This window comes from Pongo abelii, chromosome 3 (genome assembly GCF_028885655.2).
Source record: "Pongo abelii isolate AG06213 chromosome 3, NHGRI_mPonAbe1-v2.0_pri, whole genome shotgun sequence".
In the NCBI taxonomy this organism is placed as follows: Eukaryota; Metazoa; Chordata; class Mammalia; order Primates; family Hominidae; genus Pongo; species Pongo abelii.
In genome coordinates, this window is record NC_071988.2 from 107,394,120 (window position 1) to 107,419,837 (window position 25,718).

The 25,718-nt window shown below is 37.8% G+C and overlaps 1 protein-coding gene across 16 annotated transcripts in view; it reads right to left on the reverse strand.

Annotated features, from left to right (window-relative positions):
* Positions 1-662: 662 nt before the first annotated feature.
* MAPK10 (mitogen-activated protein kinase 10) overlaps positions 663-25,718 on the reverse strand; it is a 587,630-nt gene continuing 562,574 nt past the window's right edge. For 11 of the 16 annotated variants that reach the window (XM_054553377.1, XM_054553375.2, XM_054553374.2 and 8 more), the window contains 3 exons: positions 24,290-24,353; positions 22,021-22,098; positions 663-5,709 (listed from right to left, as the gene is read on the reverse strand). In XM_054553377.1, the coding sequence (XP_054409352.1) occupies positions 5,567-5,709; positions 22,021-22,098; positions 24,290-24,353 (285 nt within the window). In that variant the 3' untranslated portion in view covers positions 663-5,566. 16 annotated transcript variants of the gene reach the window in all.

A 25,718-nucleotide genomic window follows, 5' to 3' on the forward strand; every position in this document is an offset into this window, starting at 1 on the left:
TGTGGGTATTTTTAGGTACCTATGCTTGACCTTTTTTAAAGAGAGTAAGGATCTGTGATTTAAACTAGGATAGAAGCTGTTCCAGAGATAACAAAAGGCCGTTGCTTTCTATATTCCAACAGGAACTAGGTAAAAGGATAAATGTGATAACTCAAAATAACGTGTATGTTTATCTTCCAGGCTTTCTAATAGTTAATTGGTTAAATAAAACATTACTTACAGAAATAGAAGAGCCACTCCTCAACATTGTTCAAACACTGCAAAGTAAACTAATGCAAGTGCAGTGACCTCTTCATCCAGCCACAAAATCATATATATTTTTAATTCTCCAAGGAGTTTGAGATAGTAAAGTTGGATATCATGTAGCTAAACAAAGGCTTTTGCCTTTCCTCTTGGAAAATAGTTAAAATGAATAGGAATCTGATAATTAATCTAGGAAATTTAACCCTGCTCTACTTACCTAATGCCCCCCAAAAGATGGTCTTTTTTTTCTTCATTGATTTTATACCTTAAAAAGAAATTACTGAATTGCAGATATACAACTAGTATCTACAGACAGAAATGAAGGTCATTTTTAGAAGAAACCAGTGTCAAATGAAAACGCAGATTTCTACATGGTCACATTCATATCACACACTCTTGACCCAAGGTGAGAAAGTAGGTCATTCCTTATTTCTTATTTATTCCCTGGCACAATCAGACCACACTACAAGTTTCTTTTACCAGTTGCCAAAATGAAATCATGAGACCCTTCAGAGCTACTGTCGATACATGCAACTCAAGACAACGAGCAGCATCATAACCATTGTCAACAGGCAAACTCCAACAATGTCTGGGTTTGGATTTAGTTTTATGTTGAGAGAAGCAGATTTCCTCTGATTTTAATAATCCATAAGAAACAGAAATCACAATATATTGACTCCATATTACCTAAAAAGAGTCAAAAGAAGCAGAAGTTCTCCCCCGATTCATCCCCTTGTTCCACAGACATTAAGAAAATAGAAAGGAAAGGGTGTGAGAAAGAACACAGAAATGACTTGAATGATTTCAAATCCTTATTAAGCATCACTGAGGTTGCATTTTACCCATTAGACTGACTGAATTTAGTTCTCACTGCTCAGACCTTGCAAAGAAACTGGACGTACATGGTTTTGCCTTCCAGGGTTGATCTAGAACTGTAAGGGTGCATGTGAATGTGGGTATGCATGTGTGTGTGCTTTAAGTCCATTTTATAAACACTGACACAGGACAATTCTCATCATTGGTAATAGTCTTTGGAGTCCAATCATGCAGAAAAACAGGCAGGTGCAAGTTAGGTCTCATTGCAAGATGGACATGGCAAGGTGAACAGATAATTCTAGATAAGGATTGGGAGATTTGTGTCCATTAGAATATACTGGCCATTGGTCCCACATAAGTAAAGTTACATATACAAGATTCTATATATAAACAGAGGCCCCTCACTTCAGTTTGGCTGACCAAAGAAACAGGTCAAAGTGAGCCATTTTCAGATAGTTAAAGGACTAAGTGCCAAAAGAAATAACAAAATCTTATCCTCTAATCACAAAGAAAATGGCTAAAATAACTATTTACATTGTAACTTTTTTGTTGTTTTTACAGAGAGGAGTTTCCTTGCTTGGCTTAATGATATCTGTGGAAAATGTTGAACTCTTATAATTAAAATGTGTGTGGGGGATTGTGAGTGGAGAGTTGGGTTCCTCTTTGGACGCAAAGTGGCTGAGATCAAAAATTTCTAGAGCAATTTTACTCCTCTTTCTGAGCTGTAGAAGATAACATTTTTCAGCAAAGCTGGCTAATAACATGCCTTACAGAGCATAATGCACTTAAGATGTGGCTTTTCATATGTTAAGAGATTCAAATTGAAATAGATTTTGTATAATTTAGGTTTTGCAATTAATATTTATAATTAAAAAAAAGTCAAGTTTGCTTATTGTTTTTTTTTCCTTGACAGGACATAAAAGGTTTTATGTATTTTTATCTATTTTTTACTAGTTCCATTTACTAAGGCCAACTTTCAGTTTTACCACTCAGCTGCTATCAGTGTCTTTAGATAATATTTTTCTGATAACAGATTGAAAAAACTATCGAGCTTCTTAGCCCTCAATTAAATAGCTTACTCCAATTGGTGGGAACTGGCCAGGCTCTGGTCCAACTGTGGGGTACATTCCTACAAAACTCAGTTGTCAGATTCTTGAAGATGAAAGATTATTATCAGTTTTTATTCCACAAGAAGGAATTCCGTTGTAAGGCTAGTGTATTCCTATTTAAAATTGAACACGCTGACCCACAAAACACATATAAAAATAGTAAAGACGTATTAATAGTAAAGTGGTGGTGGTTTTGCCAAACTCTTGCAGCAGTTTAATTCTCCCTGCACATGAGTACACAGCCATCCTTCCTACGAAATACTGCAAACTATTTATTAAGGATCACTGCAAACCAACTGCCCCAAAGGAAGCCTAACAGAAGGTTAGGCTCCTCAGAGTGCCAACTTCATATTCCAAAATGAGCCCCAACCCCGGGTAGAACCTTCACTTTTTTCAGGAATATTGTCCAGGTGACTTGACACTTGCCTACCTGAAAAGTTGGGATGTTCTTGGGAAATAACAGGTGACTATTTAAGAAATATTTGGGGGGTGTGTGTGTGTGAGTGTGTGTGTGTGTGTGTGTGTGTGTTAAGACAGACAAGTGAATGCAGAGCATATTATATTCTGTGAATTTGATAATATCATCACCTCCTAGAGATATTATAGGAAAGCAGACCTAGCAGGCAAAGGGCTGGGGGGCTTTTAAAGTGGTGATTCTCTTTGTTGTTCCATCATCTGCCTTGCTTTAATCACCTAATAAAACTGATCCTGCAAAAATTCTGGGGGCCAAATCCTTACCTCTATTTGTAAATGATACTTATATTCGAGGAATTTGTTCCATTTTTCTCTTGTCCATAAGGGAAATCTGGCTAAAGCTAACCAGCTCCCAAGAGCCATGCACAGAAGGTGTAAGACTAATTGAGCTTTGGGAAGGTACTAACAGCGGGGGAGGGACCCTGTCTAGTTCTTGCCTGGTTTAATCTGAGGGGGAAATTCACCACTTCTGCAGATATGAGAGATAGCCTGTCAAGCACTTTGAAGATGCTGGCTGGAGACTTCCTTCTGTCTTGTGATGTCATCTTGGGGCTGATGAAATTCCCCTTGAGACTCTCTTTAAAGCAGCTTCCTGCTCTCCACACTTAATCCCATGTGGTATAAAGCAAGGGAGGGGAGAGGCCACAGATATATCAAGAGAAAAGTACAGAGAAAGAAAAATCAGTAAAGAATTAGAGATACAGAGAGAAGTTTTTTAAAAAAAAAAAACAAACAGGAATATGAAAGAGAGGGAGCTCATATGACTGAGGAGGCATTTTTAACAATCAGGTTGTCTGCACTATTAACAAAAAAAAGGTAGCAAAATAGAGAAAATGGGCCATTTTTATTCTAGGGGACAAGCTGCACAAAGGAATGTTCTTCTCTTTTAAACAAATGACCACGTGTACTGAATCCAACTGTGTGAAACAATCTAAGAATGGCAGCACCACTGGCATGGCGATGGTGCAGGTGGGTGCAGTTCCCTGTGGTCTCTATTGCTTGAAGAGAGAAAGAAAGTTCCTTATTATTATATTTAAGGCAGTTTTCAGAGCACTGGCATTCTTGTTTGCTCTGTTTTGGGGATATTCTATTTGCCAGTCAGTTCACACTCATCAACCATCCACTTCCTGTCTTTCACTTCTTCAGGTGAAATATCACCACTCTGGTGAGCACCAACATGGTCAGAGTGCAAATAACTGTGATGGATACTTCGAAGTGAATAAGAAGGGAAGCCTGATTATTGCTGAGATCACCTTGGTATTGCCTTGTATATAACCAAGATGTTTCACAGTGCCTCCTTAAGTGCTCAGGAAAGCACTTTCATTTAATTTAAGCTAAATTCAGGAGATTTTGCTAAACATTGACATTAATGCTTCATGGCTTTTAAGAAAAACTCATATTGCTAAAACTATTTGGCAGCAGTAAATTTATGGGCAGAGTTATTGCTCTTACATCTACTGCAGTACAAAACTCCGATGATCAGCCCTTCGATTGCTCATACTTATGAAAATAAATAAATAAACATGAAACATCAGCCACATTAAGGAATCGGGGAAATTCCTGAGGAATAACAATGTCTCTGGAGATGTTTTCAAATGCTAACCTGAGACTCACACTGTGCTTTGGGGGTTTCATTCTTATTAATTTTTTTTTATTTCAGAAGAAGAAAGTAATATTATTTCTCAAAATAAAACTTTGGCAGAGTATGAATCAGGGAAGCAGCCCACACATGGAAAACACAATCCATAATCTGAAAGTAGTCTAGGCAGGCTCATTTTTTTTGTTGAAGGAATTCACACGGAGGCAATTCTGCTCAGTTCCAGAGAGAGATTCTTATCATCAAAAGCACACACAATAACCTTGCTTCACCACCTGCCACTTTCTCCAGTGGCCTCTTGTTGTGACCAGTAATTGAGAAATGACAGATGGGAATAGGGCCAAATCTCTAAAATAGGGACACCAGTGTCTCCTAGTATCTGGGTAGTGATCTCCTTTCAGTCTTAGTTCACACCGCACACTGCCCTCCAGTCTCTCCTACTCTTTACCGTCACAGAAAAGACTCACAGCTTTTATTCACACCTGCCTTCTAAAGGTCAAACCATTTCGTGCCTGAAAACTGTTACCCACTCCCCCCACACTTTACGTAAGTATCACATATGTTCTTTCTACAAATTGGTATACAGGTGCCATTTAATCCATTCAAATTTGGAAGCTACATCTTCAAGGGTCTGAGAGAGCTCACTCCCCCCGTATATTCCCCCTTTACATGTTTTCTTATAAGACATACAGTTTAATCAATTAACAAACTAAACAGCTTATATACTGGCAATATATTACAGATGGGTTTATGTCAGAGTAATAGATCACATGAAATGGACCATGTGGTACCCCAGTGCATGATGTCTTGGTAGAGCCCTGAGGACACTGACAGTAGCATCTCTAAGTAAGTAGTGCTGTATGAATACAGACACATGCGGATCTGTATCTACATCCATCTGACTAGGCCAAGGAGCAGGTAGATGCAAGATAGAGACACACACATGCTGGATGGGGCCACTGCACACCTTGTCATGCCATTTAAAAGGGCAGTTACAGGTTGCCGGTTTTGCAGCCATTAAAATTACACTTTATGGAAAAGGCTTCTCTAATTGTGTCTGATTTGCTTTCTGTAGTAAGCATCATTGGAAGAAGACCAAAGCAAGAGCAACTAGAAGTTAAATATACATTTGAGCTTAGCTGCAATACAGAACCCTGGGGAAGAAGCAGGCTGAAAGATTTATTTAATTTTAGGCTTGGATTCTCTCCCTTGCTGTTTTCTTGATGTTGTGTGTCTGCAATTGTGTGTGTGCGTGAGTGTCTGCGTGTGTGTGTGTTCCATCACATCATCTCCTGAAGAACGCTGGGTTTCGCAGGCAGGCGGCTAGTCACCTGCAACAACCCAGGGGTCCTGCCGAGGCTTCCAGGCTGCTGTCAGTGTCAGATGCCAGGGTCTGGTCGGTGGACATGGAGGAGATGTCATTGACAGACGAGGATGGAGGGAGACTCTCACTGCTGTTCACTGCTGCACCTGTGCTAAGAAAATGAAGACCAACATGACTCAATCTAGAACCAGACCCATCTTAATGCCATTCAGGATTCAGGGATGGGCAAATACAATAGGGGATGTCCAGTCCATCAATCATTTGGCAAGCCTTTATAAAGCAGCTGACAGAAGGGAGCATATCAAATGGTGACAATGAAGACATAGCAATAAAAAGTCCCTCATCACAAGTTATCAAATCTCACTCTATATTTGAAATCACCTGCAACACTTTCTATTAAAAAACACTAATATCTGGTCACACTGCCTCCCCTGCCCCCACTGCACTGCATATATTTTAATATAATTGGCCTTGGGTGAGGCCAAGGTATTTGCATTTTTATTTATTTATTTATTTTGAGATGGAGTCTCGCTCTGTTGCCAGGCTGGAGTGCAGCGGCACAATCTCGGCTCACTGCAACCTCTGCCTCCCGGGTTCAAGCCATTCTCCTGCCTCAGCCTCCCGAGTAGCTGGGAGTACAGGTGCGCACCACCACGCCCAGCTAATTTTTGTACTTTTAGTAGAGATGGGGTTTCAACATGTTGGCCAGAATGGTCTCGATCTCTTGACCTCGTGATCCGCCCACCTCTGCCTCCCAAAGTGCTGGAATTACAGGCGTGAGCCACCACGCCCGGTCGGCATTTGCATTTTTTAAAAGCTCCTCAGAGACTGTATTCAGTCAAGCATTGAAAGCCTCTGGCTTATGGAGGAGACAAATAAGCAAAACCCCTTAATGGAGCCATCTGAGCCTGGTTGTTTTTAATGCAGGGAGCTTTTAAAACAAACACATGCAAGGGTCCTATCCCAGAAATAGAAGCTGAAGTGAAGTTCAGAAATCTGAATTACTTGGGGACCACATCTCTAGAGAAAGGAAGATATATAAAGTAAATACTATTATGTCATCATTAATGACATCAAACTTAAAATGCATATAGAAAAGCCAGTAGGACATAAGTAGGACTGTTGATGAAAGTTACAAAAAAAAAAAAAAATAGGAGAAGCCTTAGCACAGCTTTTGCTTATGAGCTAACTCTCCAGCAGGCTTGCTTACCTGGGATCTCCAAATAAGAACTCCGAATTATTAACTTAGATTAACTTGAAAAAATTATTTATCTGTTATGCGGGAATATAAGGTTGAAACCCTGAGAAGAAACTTGCCCATGGTAATCACTCAGTAAAGGCTAGCTGAGTTGCCAGTAGCTTTGGGATCAACAAGAGAAAGATGAACCAAAGGCACTGTGCAATATAATTAAACCAGAGCACCCTGGAAACAATCCATTTACTTTTTTCTTTGTATATTCTTTATACCTAAGCAATCTGAGTGGTAACATACTTGCTGTGTGAAATAGCTTGCTATTAAATATCTGTAGTATAATCCCCTAATCAAATAAGAGATGAGGAATTCTCACTAAAATTATACCTTATTTGAGCAAATATAGTGTGCAAGATCTATTTGATGAAAAATAATAACTCCAAAGTCAGTTATAATAGTATTATCACATAGACCTAATAAATCAGAAAGACAAAATAAAACTAAATTAAGGAAGGGGAGGGGTTAACATAATCCTTGTTCCTGAAGTAGACATTTCTTGCCTGTGAAAAAAGTGTGATGAAAATGTGTCAGTTATCTAGAGAGGACACAAACACCTAAACTAAGACAGATCACCTGTATCTTCCATGTATTTTTAAGTTGTATTTGTTGACTATAAATATATTGATGTACTCTATGGGAAATGTGAAAAAATATAGGAAATAAAGATAATGATATGCACCGATCTTCAAATAAATGGTAAGAACTGTTAAACTTTTCATATATTTCTTCCCGGTCGTTCTTTTTGCCTGGAAGTTTCCCTGGTCGTGATCTTTTAATATGTATTTTTTTGGGATCCTGATACTTTTATATACAGAAAAGCTTATGAATTTTTCATGTTCTTTAAACTCCTAAAAATACCCATCCTTTCTAATCTTAAATGTGTCTAGAAAAGGTTTTTAAAGTCCTCTTGTTATTGTCTTTCTGTAAATAATTACTCTCACTATCAGGACAATGTATAATGTAAAGTTATAATATTCCATAATATTCCAACTTTGAATGGCTTTAATTTATTCCAACTTTACTTAATTATATCCCCCATAGCTATGGTACAGAGCTGGTTCATTTCCCCTTACAATAAGATTTTATCTCCTAGCAGACAGCCCTTGGTTCCCTTACATTGCCCAAATGCCCTGCTCTGTTTTTTACCCCCGATTCTGGATTAAATTATACCAACATCCTTCATGTTCTTTCATAAGTTGCTAATAATTTAGTTTCACTATGATGGACTCCTCAGAATTCTCTTCCATTTATCCACATTCTTATTAAAAGACAGAGATTAAAACTGGACACAGGACTCTATTATAAAGGCCTGATCAATTGTGAGCCCAGCAGAGGGAAATTGCTTTTTTCTTACTATTTGTCTGCTGGATGACATATCCCTAGACTATGGATGCCTTTCAAATCATGGTGCTACAGCTTAATTTAGTTTTGACTTGAGGTATAAAATGATGCTCATATATTTTTGTAACAGCTTTATTAAGATATAATCCACATATATAATTAAGAAATTTAATTTGTATGATTCAGTGTTTTTTAGTATACTCACAACATTGTGCAGCCATCACCACAATCCATTTTGCAGCATTTCATCATCCCTAAAGAAAACCCTGCACTCCATTCCTCACCTACCTTCTAGCTCTAGGCAACGACTAATCTACTTTTTGCCTCTATAAAATTGCCTGTTCTGAACATTTCATGTAAATGGAAGCATACCATATGTGATCATTTATGACTGGCCACTTTCACATAGCAGAATGTTTTCAAGGTTTATCCATGCTGTGGCATGTATCTGTATTTCATATCTTTGTATGGCTGCATAATATTCCATTGTATGGATGCATCACATTTTATTTATTAGTTGATAGGCATTTGATGGATATTTAGGTTGTTTCAACTTTTTGGCTATTATGAATAATGCTGTTATGAACATTCATGCACGAGTTTTATATGGACATGTGTTCATTTCTCTTGGGTATATACCTAGAAGTGGAATTGCTGGGGCACAGAGTAATTCTAGGTTTAACACTTGAGGAACTGACCAACTGTTTTCTAAAGTGGGTGCACCATTTTACATTACTACCAGCAGTGTATGAGGATTCCAATTTCTCTACATCCTCACCAATACTTACTATCTGTCTTTTTATCTATCTAGCCATCCTAGTGTGCATGAAATGGTATCTCACTGTGGTTTGATTTGCATTTGCCTGATGGCTAATAATGTTGAGTATATTTTTTCATGTGCTTGTCAGTATACGTTCTTTGGCGAAAGTTTACTCAGCTCCTTTGGCCATTTTTTAATTGCTTTATTTTCTTTTTATTATGAGTTGTAAGCTCTTTAGCTCTTTCTTTCTTCCTTTCTTTCTTTCTTTCTTCATTTCTTTTTTTTAAGACAGGGTCTCAGTCGCCCAGCCTGTAGCACAGTGGCATAGTCATGGTTCACTGTATCCTCTAACTCCAGGGCTCAGGCAATTCTCCTGCCCCAGCCTCCCAAGTAGCTAGGACTACAGGCACATACCACCACGCCTGGCTAATTAAAAAAAAAGATTTCTTGTAGAGACAGGAGCTTGCCATGTTGCCCAACCTGGTCTCAAACTCCTGGCCTCAAGTGATCTTCCGATTTCTGCCTCCCAAAATGCTGGGTCTACAGGCATAAGCCACTGTGACAGGCCTGTAAGAGCTCTTCATGTAATCTGGGTACAAGTTACTTAATGATATATATATTTTCAAATGTTTTTCCTCTATGCTATGGTTTGTCTTTTCATTTTCTCGAAGGGGTCTTTTGAAGCACACATGTTTTTAATTTTTATGCAATTGCATTTATCTGTCTTTTCTTTTATCACTTGTGTTTTACTGTCTTATCTAATAAACCATTTTCTAATCCAAGATTATAAAAATTTACTCCCATGTTTTTGCCTAAGAGTTTTATAATTTTAGACCTTATCCTTAAGTCTAAGATTCATTTTTAGTTCACTTTTGTATATGATATGAAGCAGGGGCCCACCTTCATTCTTTTGCATGTATATATCCAATCATCCCAGCACCATATATTGAAAAGGCTATTCTTTGTCCATGTTTTACATCCTTATCAAAAATCAATTGATCATAAATGTAGGTATTTATTCCTGGACTCTCAATTTGATTCCCTTGATCTATTTGTGTATCTTCATGCAAGTAGCACTCTGTCTTGAATATTGTAGCTTTGTAGTAAGTTTTGAAATCAGAACATGTAAATCTGGCAACTGTGTTGTTTTTCAAGGTTATTTTGGATATTCTGTATCCTTTGCATCCACACAAATTTTAAGATGGGGCTTGTCAATTTCTGCAAAAAAGACAGCTATGATCTTTATAAGTATTGGCTTAATCTGTACATCAATTTGGGGAGTATCTTTCATCCCTTGACAATATTAAATATTCTAATCCATGAGCAATGAAATGTTTTCCCAGTTATTAGATCCTGTTTAATTTCTTTCAACAATGTTTCGTAGTTTGCAGAGTACAAAACTTGTACTTCTTTTGCTAACTTTATTCCTAAATATGTATTTCTTGATGCTATTCTAAATGGAATTGTTTTATGTTCATTGCTAAGTGTAGAAATACAATTATACTGAGGATTTATTTGAATAAGAAGTTTCAGTGTCAGTGGATTGGACGTTAAAAACAGATCAAATAAATATATATATATATAATGAATGTTGCAATTAACCAGAAAGCCAGTGGAACCAGGCGGATTTTTGATAGCATGCTTTATTTATGAGAAAATAACCAGCTGGAAGTTTTAAAATAAAATTGTGGCATAATACAAACCAAAAAGTATTTTTAAGTATCTTTAATAATAATCTTGGTCTTCTCTTGAGATAGGCTTTTTCTCCTACCCTGGCTGGAGTTGATTATGTAGACACATTCTTATTGTCACAATTAAAGATTTTTTATTTTTTTAATTTTTATTTTTTTTATTAGTATTATTATTATACTTTAAGTTTCAGGGTACATGTGCACAATGTGCAGGTTAGTTACATATGTATATATGTGCCATGCTGGTGTGCTGCACCCATTAACTCGTCATTTAGCATTAGGTATATCTCCTAATGCTATCCCTCCCCCCTCCCCCCACCCCACAACAGTCCCCAGAGTGTGATGTTCCCCTTCCTGTGTCCATGTGTTCTCATTGTTCAATTCCCATCTATGAGTGACAACATGCGGTGTTTGGTTTTTTTGTCCTTGTGAGAGTTTGCTGAGAATGATGGTTTCCAGTTTCATCCATGTCCCTACAAAGACATGAACTCATCATTTTTTATGGCTGCATAGTATTCCATGGTGTATAGGTGCCACATTTTCTTAATCCAGTCTATCATCGTTGGACATTTGGGCTGGTTCCAAGTCTTTGCTATTGTGAATAGTGCCGCAATAAACATACGTGTGCATGTGTCTTTATAGCAGCATGATTTATAGTCCTTTGGGTATATACCCAGTAATGGGATGGCTGGGCCAAATGGTATTTCTAGTTCTAGATCCGTGGGGAATCGCCACACTGACTTCCACAATGGTTGAACTAGTTTACAGTCCCACCAACAGTGTAAAAGTGTTCCTATTTCTCCGCATCCTCTCCAGCACCTGTTGTTTCCTGACTTTTTACCTGTTGTTTCCTGACTTTTTAATGATTGCCATTCTAACTGGTGTGAGATGGTATCTCATTGTGGTTTTGATTTGCATTTCTCTGATGACCAGTGATGATGAGCATTTTTTCGTGTGTCTTTTGGCTGCATAAATGTCTTCTTTTGAGAAGTGTCTGTTCATATCCTTTGCCCACTTTTTGATGGGGTTGTTTGTTTTTTTCTTGTAAATTTGTTTGAGTTCATTGTAGATTCTGGATATTAGCCCTTTGTCAGATGAGTAGGTTGCGAAAATTTTCTCCCATTTTGTAGGTTGTCTGTTCACTCTGATGGTAGTTTCTTTTGCTGTGCAGAAGCTCTTTAGTTTAATTAGATTCCATTTGTCAATTTTGGCTTTTGTTGCCATTGCTTTTGGTGTTTTAGACATGAAGTCCTTGCCCATGCCTATGTCCTGAATGGTAATGCCTAGGTTTTCTTCTAGGGTTTTTATGGTTTTAGGTCTAACGTTTAAGTCTTTAATCCATCTTGAATTAATTTTTGTATAAGGTGTAAGGAAGGGATCCAATTTCAGCTTTCTCCATATGGCTAGCCAGTTTTCTCAGCACCATTTATTAAATAGGGAATCCTTTCCCCATTGCTTGTTTTTCTCAGGTTTGTCAAAGATCAGATAGTTGTAGATATGCAGCATTATTTCTGAGGGCTCTGTTCTGTTCCATTGATCTATATCTCTGTTTTGGTACCAGTACCATGCTGTTTTGGTTACTGTAGCCTTGTAGTATAGTTTGAAGCCAGGTAGTGTGATGCCTCCAGCTTTGTTCTTTTGGCTTAGGATTGACTTGGCGATGCGGGCTCTTTTTTGGTTCCATATGAACTTTAAAGTAGTTTTTTCCAATTCTGTGAAGAAAGTCATTGGTAGCTTGATGGGGATGGCATTGAATCTATAAATTACCTTGGGCAGTATGGCCATTTTCACAATATTGATTCTTCCTACCCATGAGCATGGAATGTTCTTCCATTTGTTTGTATCCTCTTTTATTTCATTGAGCAGTGGTTTGTAGTTCTCCTTGAAGAGGTCCTTCACATCCCTTGTAAGTTGGATTCCTAAGTACTTTATTCTCTTTGAAGCAAGTGTGAATGGGAGTTCACTCATGATTTGGCTCTCTGTTTGTCTGTTATTGGTATATAAGAATGCTTGTGATTTTTGTACATTTATTTTGTATCCTGAGACTTTGCTGAAGTTGCTTATCAGCTTAAGGAGATTTTGGGCTGAGACGGTGGGGTTTTCTAGATATACAATCATGTCGTCTGCAAACAGGGATGATTTGACTTCCTCTTTTCCTAATTGAATACCCTTTATTTCCTTCTCCTGCCTAATTGCCCTGGCCAGAACTTCCAACACTATGTTGAATAGAAGTGGTGAGAGAGGGCCTCCCTGTCTTGTGCCAGTTTTCAAAGGGAATGCTTCCAGTTTTTGCCCATTCAGTATGGTATTGGCTGTGGGTTTGTCATAGATAGCTCTTATTATTTTGAGATATGTCCCATCAATACCTAATTTATTGAGAGTTTTTAGCATGAAGGAAGGGTTGTTGAATTTTGTCAAAGGCCTTTTCTGCATCTATTGAGATAATCATGTGGTTTTTGTCTTTGATTCTGTTTCTATGCTGGATTACATTTATTGATTTGCGTATATTGAACCAGCCTTGCATCCCAGGGATGAAGCCCACTTGATCATGGTGGATAAGCTTTTTGATGTGCTGCTGGATTTGGTTTGCCAGTATTTTATTGAGGATTTTTGCATCAATATTCATCAAGGATATTGGTCTAAAATTCTCATTTTTGGTTGTGTCTCTGCCCGGCTTTGGTATCAGGATGATGCTGGCCTCATAAAATGAGTTAGGGAGGATTCTCTCTTTTTCTATTGATTGGAATAGTTTCAGAAGGAATGGTACCAGTTCCTCCTTGTACCTCTGGTAGAATTCGGCTGTGAATCCATCTGGTCCTGGACTTTTTTTGGTTGGTAAGCTATTGATTATTGCCACAATTCCAGATCCTGTTATTGGTCTATTCAGAGATTCAACTTCTTTCTGGTTTAGTCTTGGGAGAGTGAGTGTATGTGTCGAGGAATTTATCCATTTCTTCTAGATTTTCTAGTTTATTTGCGTAGAGGTGTTTGTAGTATTCTCTGATGGTAGTTTTTATTTCTGTGGGATCGGTGGTGATATCCCCTTTATCATTTTTTATTGCATCTATTTGATTCTTCTCTCTTTTTTTCTTTATTAGTCTTGCTAGCGGTCTATCAATTTTGTTGATCCTTTCAAAAAACCAGTTCCTGGATTCATTAATTTTTTGAAGGGTTTCTTGTGTCTCTATTTCCTTCAGTTCTGCTCTGATTTTAGTTATTTCTTGCCTTCTGCTAGCTTTTGAATGTGTTCACTCTTGCTTTTCTAGTTCTTTTAATTGTGATGTTAGGGTGTCAATTTTGGATCTTTTCTGCTTTCTCTTGTGGGCATTTAGTGCTATAAATTTCCCTCTACACACTGCTTTGAATGTGTCCCAGAGATTCTGGTATGTTGTGTCTTGGTTCTCGTTGGTTTCAAAGAACATCTTTATTTCTGCCTTCATTTCGTTATGCACCCAGTAGTCATTCAGGAGCAGGTTGTTCAGTTTCCATGTAGTTGAGCAGTTTTGAGTGAGTTTCTTAATCCTGAGTTCTAGTTTGATTGCACTGTGGTCTGAGAGACAGTTTGTTACAATTTCTGTTCTTTTACATTTGCTGAGGAGTGCTTTACTTCCAAGTATGTGGTCAACTTTGGAATAGGTGTGGTGTGGTGCTGAAAAAAATGTATATTCTGTTGATTTGGGGTGGAGAGTTCTGTAGATGTCTATTAGGTCCGCTTGGTGCAGAGCTGAGTTCAATTCCTGGGTATCCTTGTTAACTTTCTGTCTCGTTGATCTGTGTAATGTTGACAGTGGGGTGTTAAAGTCTCCCATTATTATTGTGTGGGAGTCTAAGTCTCTTTGTAGGTCACTCAGGACTTGCTTTATGAATCTGGGTGCTCCTGTATTGGGTGCATATATATTTAGGAGAGTTAGCTCTTCTTGTTGAACTGATCCCTTTACCATTATGTAATGGCCTTCTTTGTCTCTTTTGATCTTTGTTGGTTTAAAGTCTGTTTTATCAGAGACTAGGATTTCAACGCCTGCCTTTTTTTGTTTTCCATTTGCTTGGTAGATCTTCCTCCATCCTTTTATTTTGAGCCTATGTGTGTCTCTGCACGTGAGATGGTTTTCCTGAATACAGCACACTGATGGGTCTTGAGTCTTTATCCAATTTGCCAGTCTGTGTCTTTTAATTGGACCATTTAGTCCATTTACATTTAAAGTTAATATTGTTATGTGTGAATTTGATCCTGTCATTATGATGTTAGCTGGTTATTTTACTTGTTAGTTGATGCAGTTTCTTTCTAGTCTCGATGGTCTTTACACTTTGGCATGATTTTGCAGCGGCTGGTACCGGTTGTGCCTTTCCATGTTTAGCGCTTCCCTCAGGAGCTCTTTTAGGGCAGGCCTGGTGGTGACAAAATCTCTCAGCATTTGCTTGTCTGCAAAGTATTTTATTTCTCCTTCACTTATGAAGCTTAGTTTGGCTGGATATGAAATTCTGGGTTGAAAATTCTTTTCTTTAAGAATGTTGAATATTGGCCCCCACTCTCTTCTGGCTTGTAGAGTTTCTGCCGAGAGATCCGCTGTTAGTCTGATGGGCTTCCCTTTGTGGGTAACCCGACCTTTCTCTCTGGCTGCCCTTAACATTTTTTCCTTCATTTCAACTTTGGTGAATCTGACAATTATCTGTCTTGGAGTTGCTCTTCTCGAGGAGTATCTCTGTGGTGTTCTTTGTATTTCCTGAATCTGAATCTTGGCCTGCCTTGCTAGATTGGGGAAGTTCTCCTGGATAATATCCTGCAGAGTCTTTTCCAACTTGGTTCTATTCTCCCCGTCACTTTCAGGTACACTAATCAGACACAGATTTGGTCTTTTCACATAGTCCCATATTTCTTGGAGGCTTTGTTCGTTTCTTTTTATTCTTTTTTCTCTAAACTTCCCTTCTCGCTTCATTTCATTCATTTCATCTTCCATCACTGATACCCTTTCTTCCAGTTGGTCGCATCGGCTCCTGAGGCTTCTGCATTCTTCATGTAGTTCTCGAGCCTTGGCTTTCAGCTCCATTAGCTCCTTTAAGCACTTCTCTGTATTGGTTATTCTAGTTATACATTTGCCTAAATTTTTTTCAAAGTTTTCAACTTCTTTGCCTTTGGTTTGAATTTCCTCCTGTAGCTCGGAGTAGTTTGATCGTCTGAAGCCTTCTTCTCTCAACTCATCAAAGTCATTCTCCGTCCAGCTTTGTTCTGTTGCTGGTGAGGAACTGCGTTCCTTTGGAGGAGGAGAGGCGCTCTGCTTTTTAGAGTTTCCAGTTTTTCTGCTCTGTTTTTTCCCCATCTTTGTGGTTTTATCTACTTTTGGTCTTTGATGATGGTGTTGTACATATGGGTTTTTGGTGTGGATGTCCTTCCTGTTTGTTAGTTTTCCTTCTAACAGACAGGACCCTCAGCTGCAGGTCTGTTGGAGTTTGCTAGAGGTCCACTCCAGACCCTGTTTGCCTGGGTATCAGCAGCGGTGTCTGCAGAACCGCGGATATTCGTGATCTGCGAATGCTGCTGTCTGATTGTTCCTCTGGAAGTTTTATCTCAGAGGAGTACCCGGCCGTGTGAGGTGTCAGTCTGCCCCTACTGGGGGATGCCTCCCAGTTAGGCTGCTCGGGGGCCAGGGATCAGGGACCCAGTTGAGGAGGCAGTCTGCCCCTTCTCAGATCTCCAGCTGCGTGCTGGGAGAACTACTGCTCTCCTCAAAGCTGTCAGACAGGGACATTTAAGTCTGCAGAGGTTACTGCTGTCTTTTTGTTTGTCTGTGCCCTGCCCCCAGAGGTGGAGCCTACAGAGGCAGGCAGGCCTCCTTGAGCTGTGGTGGGCTCCACCCAGTTGGAGCTTCCCGGCTGCTTTGTTTACCTAAGCGAGCCTGGGCAATGGTGGGCGCCCCTTCCCCAGCCTCGCTGCCGCCTTGCCGTTTGATCTCGGACTGCTGTGCTAGCAATCAGTGAGACTCCGTGGGTGTAGGACCCTCCAAGCCAGGTGCGGGATATAATCTCCTGGTGTGCCGTTTCCTAAGCCCGTCGGAAAAGTGCAGTATTCGGGTGGGAGTGGCCCGATTTTCCAGGTGCCGTCTGTCACCCCTTTCCTTGACCAGGAAAGGGAACTCTTGCACTTCCCGAGTGAGGCAATGCCTCGCCCTGCTTCGGCTGGCGCATGGTGCAGTGCACCCACTGTCCTGCGCCCACTATCTGGCACTCCCTAGTGAGATGAACCCGGTACCTCAGATGGAAATGCAGAAATCACCCATCTTCTGCGTCGCTCACGCTGGGAGGTGTAGACTGGAGCTGTTCCTATTTGGCCATCTTCACAATTAAAGTTGAGTAACGATTCAAATAAGGGTGAGATAAGGCTTAGCTGAAATAAGGCTCCCTTATAGTAAAACAATTTGATGTTTACAAATAAACACAAACCCACAACAATGGCAACTAGAGAAATTAAACAAAGAGCATTGAAAAAATTTCTCCAAAACACAAATTTATATCTACGAATAATATTGAATGTATGTAACAAAAGCCAGAGTAGCTTTTAATAAGTTCTTCATAAACAGGATCGTGCTGCAGGCTATGCTTATAAAACACACAGCACTCCTACTGCACTTATTTTCAAAATCAGCATATTTTCAGCACACTTCTGGAATATTCCGAGTGTTATGCCATACCAGTCAGCCCCTTATTATATGTAGTTTTGTTATGGATTACCTCAAGTATATATTTCCCCTGCTTCTTTTTACTGCTTTCATTATACTTCTTTATTTCTCCTGTTTTCCACAATGTCTACCGCTGAGTAGTAGCACAGAGTAAGTACTCGAGTTAACAAAACAGTATTGAGTATCTTTTATGTGTACTCTTCTAGATAGGTTCTGTGAGGAAAAGCAAGTTCCTTCCTGCTTTCGAACTAGTGAAACTGTTAAGCTATTTTTGGACAAAGGAAATCACTTTGTTGCAGTTGTCTTTCTTCTCCTTTTGTTCATCAGCAGGTTCTCTCTAATTCCTATCCTCTGTGTTGGAATGGTCCTGCCCTCTAGTTTATCAATGTTGAATGCAAATTATAATTAGTGTTCAACTACTCAAAGTTCAAAATCTATCAAAGTCTTTATCAGCTGTATTTCTAGGGATCCATAGACTATTGCTTCTGATTTTATATGGCACTAATTCATTAAGAGAAGTCTTCAGTGCTTCCTTTGTAAAAGTTCCCATGACATCTGCTTGTTTCATGGGAATGGTTCCTTGCAATCCAGTGTGATGGTGGGAGAGAACTGTGCACTGTCTATGGTGTCCTGGAACTGGCTTTTAGTGGCTTCTTAGAACGAATTATTAGCATCTCTTTCCAACTCTGCATCCATTGATGTTACATTGTTGCTTAAAATTGGTCACAGTGAGAATATTTATACCACAGAAATTGTTCAGTGCTACTAGTCAATTCTTTTTTTAATATAGTTGTTAAATGTTCACCAGTCCACCACTATTAGATGAAAACTATTTGCTTCTGTATGACTCCCTCTATTGCACTATAATAAATGCCTCCTTGCCTGCAGCCACTTCTGCTGGATGATCCATTCAAATCTATTTTCATGTAGGCAATAAACAGGAGTTCTAAACCATAAACCCAAACACAAATATAAGGGACAAGACATGGGCCTTGGCTTTAAGTTGTTAAATTACTGCCAAGCAGTTTGTGAAAATCTCTTAAACAGAATTGAACTGAATTGAATATGATCATAGTGTTCAGTTGTCCAGTCAATGTGATAAATATCTCTTCTTTCTATATTATTTAAGAGAAAACAGTAGAGATATACATTATCAAAAATGTTTTGCCATCAATAAATCATTACAAATTTTTGTCAATAAAAATGGCATTAAAAGGAACTGAAAATGCAAATAGGGTTGCAAATGAGGAATATTAGCTACCTTCAACTTTACCTAAAAAATCAGATTTCATGGAAAGAAGTAACACATGCTAAAGAAAATTTCTCAGCTAGAAGTTATTTAACCAAAAAACATCGTTATGGGGGAAAATGTTGTTCTGCTTTATTTAAAGGAAATGATTTTCCTGATATCCCCCAACCCCAACAACAACAAAAAAATATGGTAGACACAGAATTAGAAAAAGCACAAGAATGAAAAAAATAGTGTCGTTTTTATCTACATGATCTTGAGCCACAATTTGTCTGGGCCTGAGATTTTTTAATAAAAAGTAAATAAAATTAATGGACTATATTGGTGACCCTAAGACATATTTCCATGGTGGGGAATGTGGTCCTCATTGGGGAGAGAATGGTTGCATATTAAAGTCACCCAGAAGCTTTATCTTTGACTTAGAGATTTTGAAAAATCTCTGCCCATCCTGATGTTCAGCATCCTTATCTTAGTGAGTCACTGTTAGTTTTGGGAGCTTTACTTCTCAGGTGGAAGAGGGCTGGTGAACAAACTGAGAATTGGTGAATCAGATGCTCTCCTGTATTTTTGCTAGTTCTAACGTACTATAACAAATGCTTTTAGAAGAAAATTAATTTCTATTCATGGACTGCTAGTCCCTCAGCAATTGTTACAAATCAATTCAGGAAGCAAGCAGCTATGCCATCCTTGAAAATACATTACTATGCAAGTGAAATCAGATAGCAGAAGGGAGTACAAATATTTATTTGGAAATGTATCTGAAGTTTAGATTTATCTCTTATTGACATACAACAATTTCATCAATAAATTTCAAACCTATAAATTATTCTGCAAATGCACATTTAACTTCCTATTTATATTTTAAAAGCATCACATAACATGGGTTTCAGTATTAGAAGCATTTGGCCCCTGTGATACTGCATTAACTTACTCCCTTGCTGCAGAATTCCCAGTATTGCCACAACTGAATACCAACAGAGTGTGTGTTATAAAAATACCACAGCTATTTTCAAAATAAAATATGCTACATGAACATTAATGAAAAAAAGCTGAATATAATGAACAATGCAAAAAAGCTGACTTTTCAAACTTTTTTTTAGTAATTGCTTTTTCTTTCCAGCGTAGTTTATTACACACACAAAAACGCACACACACAGTGGTACGCCAATAAAAATTTAACAGTTGGCTCTGCAGGGGGCAACAAAAACGCCCTGATTTGTAGGGTCTGCCAATTTCCATGTTGTAAATCCTTCGTGCCTGATTTCATGCTGCCAACACACCAACAATAGATGCATAGTTGGGAAGAGAGGTATAGAATTGGCCGTCATGAGCTGGTAGAGTCAGCACCAGCACATGGCTGCCCTAGAGCCTCTCCATCATGCACATAAATATATCATACAGAAATGCATCCTATAATGTGTAGTATACATATGATTTCTCATGAAAGAGAAAGTCATACTACATGACTTATAACTAAGTCATGAATATTTTTCCTAGATTTCACACAATCATTTTAACTATAAATTGGTTAAGCCAGTCAACTATAGTTTAGGGCATATGTATTACATAGATAATTTTTAATTGTTAAGGTAGTTGGAATGGTTAAAAGTGGCTTAGCCTTCTCACTCAGGTAGAGCCTAAGTTGCATATTTTAGAATTAATCATTAACACACTAAGCAGGCCTGCAAAAAAATCCATGAATATATATTTCCCAAAATGAATAAATCAAACACCTGAAAGCTGCAAACCTTTATATGAAGCATGAAAAAATGCCAATAGCAAGAATTTATATACTTTATGCTTGGCCTGTTTATCTTCATGGAGATTAATAGAGTGAATAAATATTTATAATAATGGTGTAAGAACATGCTGAATAGTATACTGTATTAAAGTTACATGATCTTGTCTTGAATTTTGTGTTTGGAATAGTACTAAGAAATATGCTGAGGGAGAAATTGAGTGGCAATTTTCAAGTTAATATATATTTATTGAGCTACTACTATGTGCAAGGCACAGCACCCAGGCACTACATGGGACACCAAGATAAATGCATACAGTCTTCTCAATGAAATTACAATCAATAAGGGATAATAAGACAAGAGGTCAAATATTTAACATACAGGGACTAGTAAGACCTATAGAAAGGAAAGATCCTATTCTTTGGGAAGATATAAAAAGTCTTTTGGGATAAGGTGGTATGAAAAGGAAATGAAGTAATGATAACTTGAACTGAAGATGAATAGAATAGGTTCTACTAAAATTTGTCCAGGCCCAGCCTAACATGCTAGGTTACCTGTGGCTACATTCTGTTATTTCTGCTGCTTAATGAGTACATGACAATACGTTCTGGTCATTATAGGAATTCTTAAAACAAGGAGTCGTTCTGCCTTAGCAGGTGGCATCTTGAGGCTTTTGGATTCTGTCTTCAAGTTTTTTAATGAGCAACAGGCCAAACATGAGGATTAGTTTGAAGCACCTTCTGTGGACTGTGTCAATCTGTATGCGAGGGTGAATGAGTAGAGAGGGTGGTATGGAAAACAACTCCCGTGATTCCCTTAACCTTTTTTGAGGAAAGGAAAAACTTGGGATAAAACTGAGTATTTTTTCAAGTCTACTGGTGAGAAAAGCATGTCATAACTGAATTGCATCTGTTTGGGTATCATAGTGGTTTGGGGTGTAAATTAGTTATTCGAAGAGTAGTGTCAATATGAATAATTGATTAATTATTTCATCCTACATCTTTTTTCCTAAAATAATTTAGGAAAACAACACCCTAATCAGTTTTTCTCAAAACTAGGCATTTGTAGCCCCCATTTTTGCTAGCAGGAGTTGAATGTAGTTTTTAAAGCTGAAAATAAACCATCACATTTTCTAAAACTCTTTATAGTGAGAGCATAGGTCTTAGGAAAAAATGTATTAGCATTAATAAGTAAATTGTCTCAAGTCATAGTAAAGCACATTACTAGGATCAGTAAAAAATATATATGTACAATTGTGTATTAGATTCTGTAACTAGCAAATGAAAAATTTTCCAAGCTGACCTTAACCAGAGCCCATCTTGGTAGATGTTTCAACTATTGTCACATCAACCTTGAGAAGAGTTCAAACACTAAGAATGAATGAGGGAAGAGGTAGCAGCTGAAAGAATTCCTGACCTCCACATTGACTTGAAGGTCAAAAGGACATTATGGCTCTGACTTTTGATGAGGCACATTTACCCTTTAGCCCATGTTAACATTTTCTTCAGGATTCATTACTATTAAAATGATTTATGAAAAAGTTTTTGTGCTGGATCATTACCATCAGAATAATCAGAATGAATGCCACACTGAATATCAAAAGAAATAAAACTAAAGTCATTATAGGGAAACAACCATGTGATATTTGTCCATCTGCCCTTTAAGCAATGTTATGTTATTTGTTGCAACCCCTACACAAAGGCCAAGAAATTACACAAGTACTAGTTTGTTGGTTATTCACGGAGAGTGAGTACCTGAAGGAGAAGGCTGTCCTTTTACTACGCCATTTTTAGTCTTTTCTTCTGAGTTCATTACTTCCTTGTAGATAAGTTCTGTAAGAAACAGCTGTGTTATTATAGAAAACAAATTTATCCTTCATTCACAGGGAAATTCATTACTTAATGCCAAATAATTACGTTTTGATGGGGTTGAGTAAATTAAAAATCAATTGAGATTCCTTTACTGCTCTATTTCTATTTCTATATTGCCTTGTAATTAGCAGAGAGCCTGGCACAAATGGGTATCCAGTAAAGCAGTTGAAGAAATCAATGCATGAAAATTTATTTCTACGTACATGAAACATACTATTTATTTCTATATACATAGTATTTATTTCTACATACATTTCTACATAAATAACATTTATTTCTACATGCATGGAACATTTCTATGTAAATGAAACAAGTAATACATGTTTTACTTGTTTTCTGAATTCTTTGGGGGAAGTACTAATACATTCTAGCTCAATCTAGTAACAATTTTTATGGCTCTGAACATCCATTTTTCTTTATACTTACTTCCTATGAAATGCACATGTTCTCATGACTTTATATTATTACCAATCCTTACAACTTCCATCTCTTACTGCATCTTTTTTTTTCCAGACTCATATCTTGGACTTGTAAATCTAAACTTGCCAAAAACCAAACACATTAAAAAATTTAGTTCATTTACTCTCAGACTGGCATCCATTTTTGGCTTTCTGAATGCTAGAGTTAAATTGGATAGTTTCAGTTCAGTTTACTTTGTCCCCTTTAGCTAAAAATCATTCCGCCCTACTCATTCTTGCTTTGCAATGGCTTATAATCTGTATAATCATCATCCTTTACATGTACTTCTTTCTCCAATTTCTCACAATTTAGTCCATGTCCTCCTCAAGTGATGGTTATATCCTATCACCCACCTATTCATGAGCCCCTGAGGAGTGCCTTCCTGTCCTTACTTGGATCAAAGCAAGTCTTCTTCATCTACATCCAGCATCTTTTTTCACTTGATCCACTTTTTGCATGTGTTCATTTTTCCATATTCACCAACATGACCCTGGAATCCCTGGACCAGTGGAATCTCTTTAGTATCTTTTAAAATGTTTTTATTTTATTCTTTATTTTACATATATATATAGAGAGAGAGAGACAGAGACTTTCTGTGACCCAGGCTTGAGTACAATGGCACAATCATGGCTCACTGCAGCCTCAACTTCCTGGACTCAAGTGATCCTCCCACCTCAGCCTCCCAAGTAGCTGGGACTACAGGTGTGTACCACTATGCCTGGCTAATTTTTGTATGTTTCTAGCAGAGACGTAGGTCTCCCTGTGTTGCCCAGGTTGGTCCTGAACTCCTGGGCTCAAGTGATCCCCCAGCCTCAGCCTCCCAAACTGCTGGGATTACAGGTGTGAGTCATCGCTCTTGGCCCTGTTTAGTATCTTTATAACATTTTCTGCTTAATCCTATCCTTTGTTTTCCTCTTAGTCCTTTATCTGATATTTTCTTAATATTTTCTCTTTTCCTAATTTACACTTATTAATTCCTGCAAGGTAGCTCAAATGTTCCTTCCCTTCAGCTCTTCCCGTTTTGATCTGATCATTTGTTACAATCTGCATTTGACTTTCTCATATTTATTCTATTCTGTAGTGATTTAGGTTAGTTTAACAATTCTTTTTAAGTCAATTGTTTTTCTGCTTTGTTTTACTCTGAGTATAATCTTAAAAATGCAGTATGTGTTTGGAAAAGTTTTCCTGAAAAATGAATTAATGCATTCATTCATTCTAATTTTTATGTTAAAGAAATAAATAGGCTACTTAGATACACATATTTTCTATTTAAATTCTCAAGTCTTATCAATCCAATGAGTAAACTCATATATTAACTATCTTTTATTTTCTAAAGTCTAATACCATCTCAGAATTAATTTTAATTTCATGCTTCATATGATGATTTTATGTACAAACATAGAAAGTTGTATTCTGGAATTCTGAACTAAAGCTTGCCCCCTACCATGACAAACACTGACAATCAGTACCATTTTAAAAGGTATCAATGATAAATGACTTTCATTCTTGAGCAAATGTGACACTGCTTTTGGCACGAAAAGACAGATGAAGTTTTAGGAGCTTTAAAAATGGTCTAAGAGAATAGCAGTCAGCAAATCATCTTTTAGTAAATTGTTTTACAAGGAAAAGCCTTGTTGATACTTTCTGAGTTCAATAAAATAAAAAAGTATACTTTTTTAAGTAGTAGACTCACCTTTCCATTCATCGATTGTGTGTTCTCTTTCATCCAACTGCTTGTCATATATCTGAGGTGGAGGCTGCCGAATAAAAACAAAAAATAATCTTTGTGTGATAATGTAAACATAACTAAACTCTTACAATGCATGAGAATACCTTGCCTTCATTTATTTTGGTGATTTGAACTGTATATAAGTTATGAGGTAATTACAGTAGTTCAGAAGTTAAAATTTTCGTGTAAACTTATGGAAGATTCATTCACATTGCAATATTTGCTGCTGACCCAATATTGCTGCAATATTTGCAGCTGAACGCAAATCCTGAGAGCTCACTTTCTGACATCTTCTGATTTAGAACCCACGCCTAAGCAATTAATGACTGGTCTTTTAAAAAGCAGACAAAACACTTGATTACAATGGCCCAGAAGCTACTTTTCCTTCATTCACTTGCCTTATAACAGAACCATGCTAAAATTCTTCTAGGCTAATAAGATTTTGTTCTATTTTTAGACCTTCCCTAAAGAAAAGTTTATAATATTTCTCAACAGACCATAGTACTAGTCCTCAATATAAAAAAAAATTGAGATCAAATCAACCTTTTTATTTTTCATGAAATACCATAGAATGTCTTTGTATATTGCTGTGTGCCCTATACTTAAACGATTTTAAGCTTGTTTGTTTGTTTGTTTGTTTGTTTGTTTTAACCTGAAGAAGCTGCCATGACTGTAGAGGTGGGTCACCTTGAATCCCTGAATGGCCCTTGGTTAGTCCTCTCTAGCAGAAATGATGCGATAGGGCCTTCAGTCTGACTTATAGAGCCAGCATTTCTCTTCCCATGTGGAGTTCAAATGCGCAAAAGGAGGGATTTTCACAAACCTACATGCCTACCAGGAAGTAGAATCTCAAATAAATTCTCTGACCTCTTCTTCCTCATATTTAGACTTTGGGAGATCTACCATGGTGGCTAGGGTAGCTCCAATTCAGGCCAAGTGATATGGAAAGAAAAAAAAAAAAAGGCTCTTGGAAAAATAAATCACCATGAGGTAGAGAAAGATGAGGCAGAGGGGCTACACTGGCTGGCACCGGATTAAGCGCAAAGAAGAGCTATCAAGTTTTTGCTACCCCGTCCAATACTCCAAAAGCAATAGTTTTTGTGAAAAACTAAAAGAGTCACTCAATAAGAGTGATGCAACCCCTTTAGGACACAGACCTTTCAAAAATGGCTATTACAGTAAGGAAAGCTCTGGACAAGATTTTCAGAGACAGCTTCTGGCTTCTGTGAGAGATTTTTGGCTCATGAACAGCACCCTCGGGCTAAAGTGACCCTTCTCTAATTCATGCAGAATCTCTGGTAGCTTGAATCATGACAGACACAAATATTCATCCTAGCCCTGGCATGCTGGAGCCTCACATCCTGCAAAGTATCTGGCTATGAAAATAGAAGAC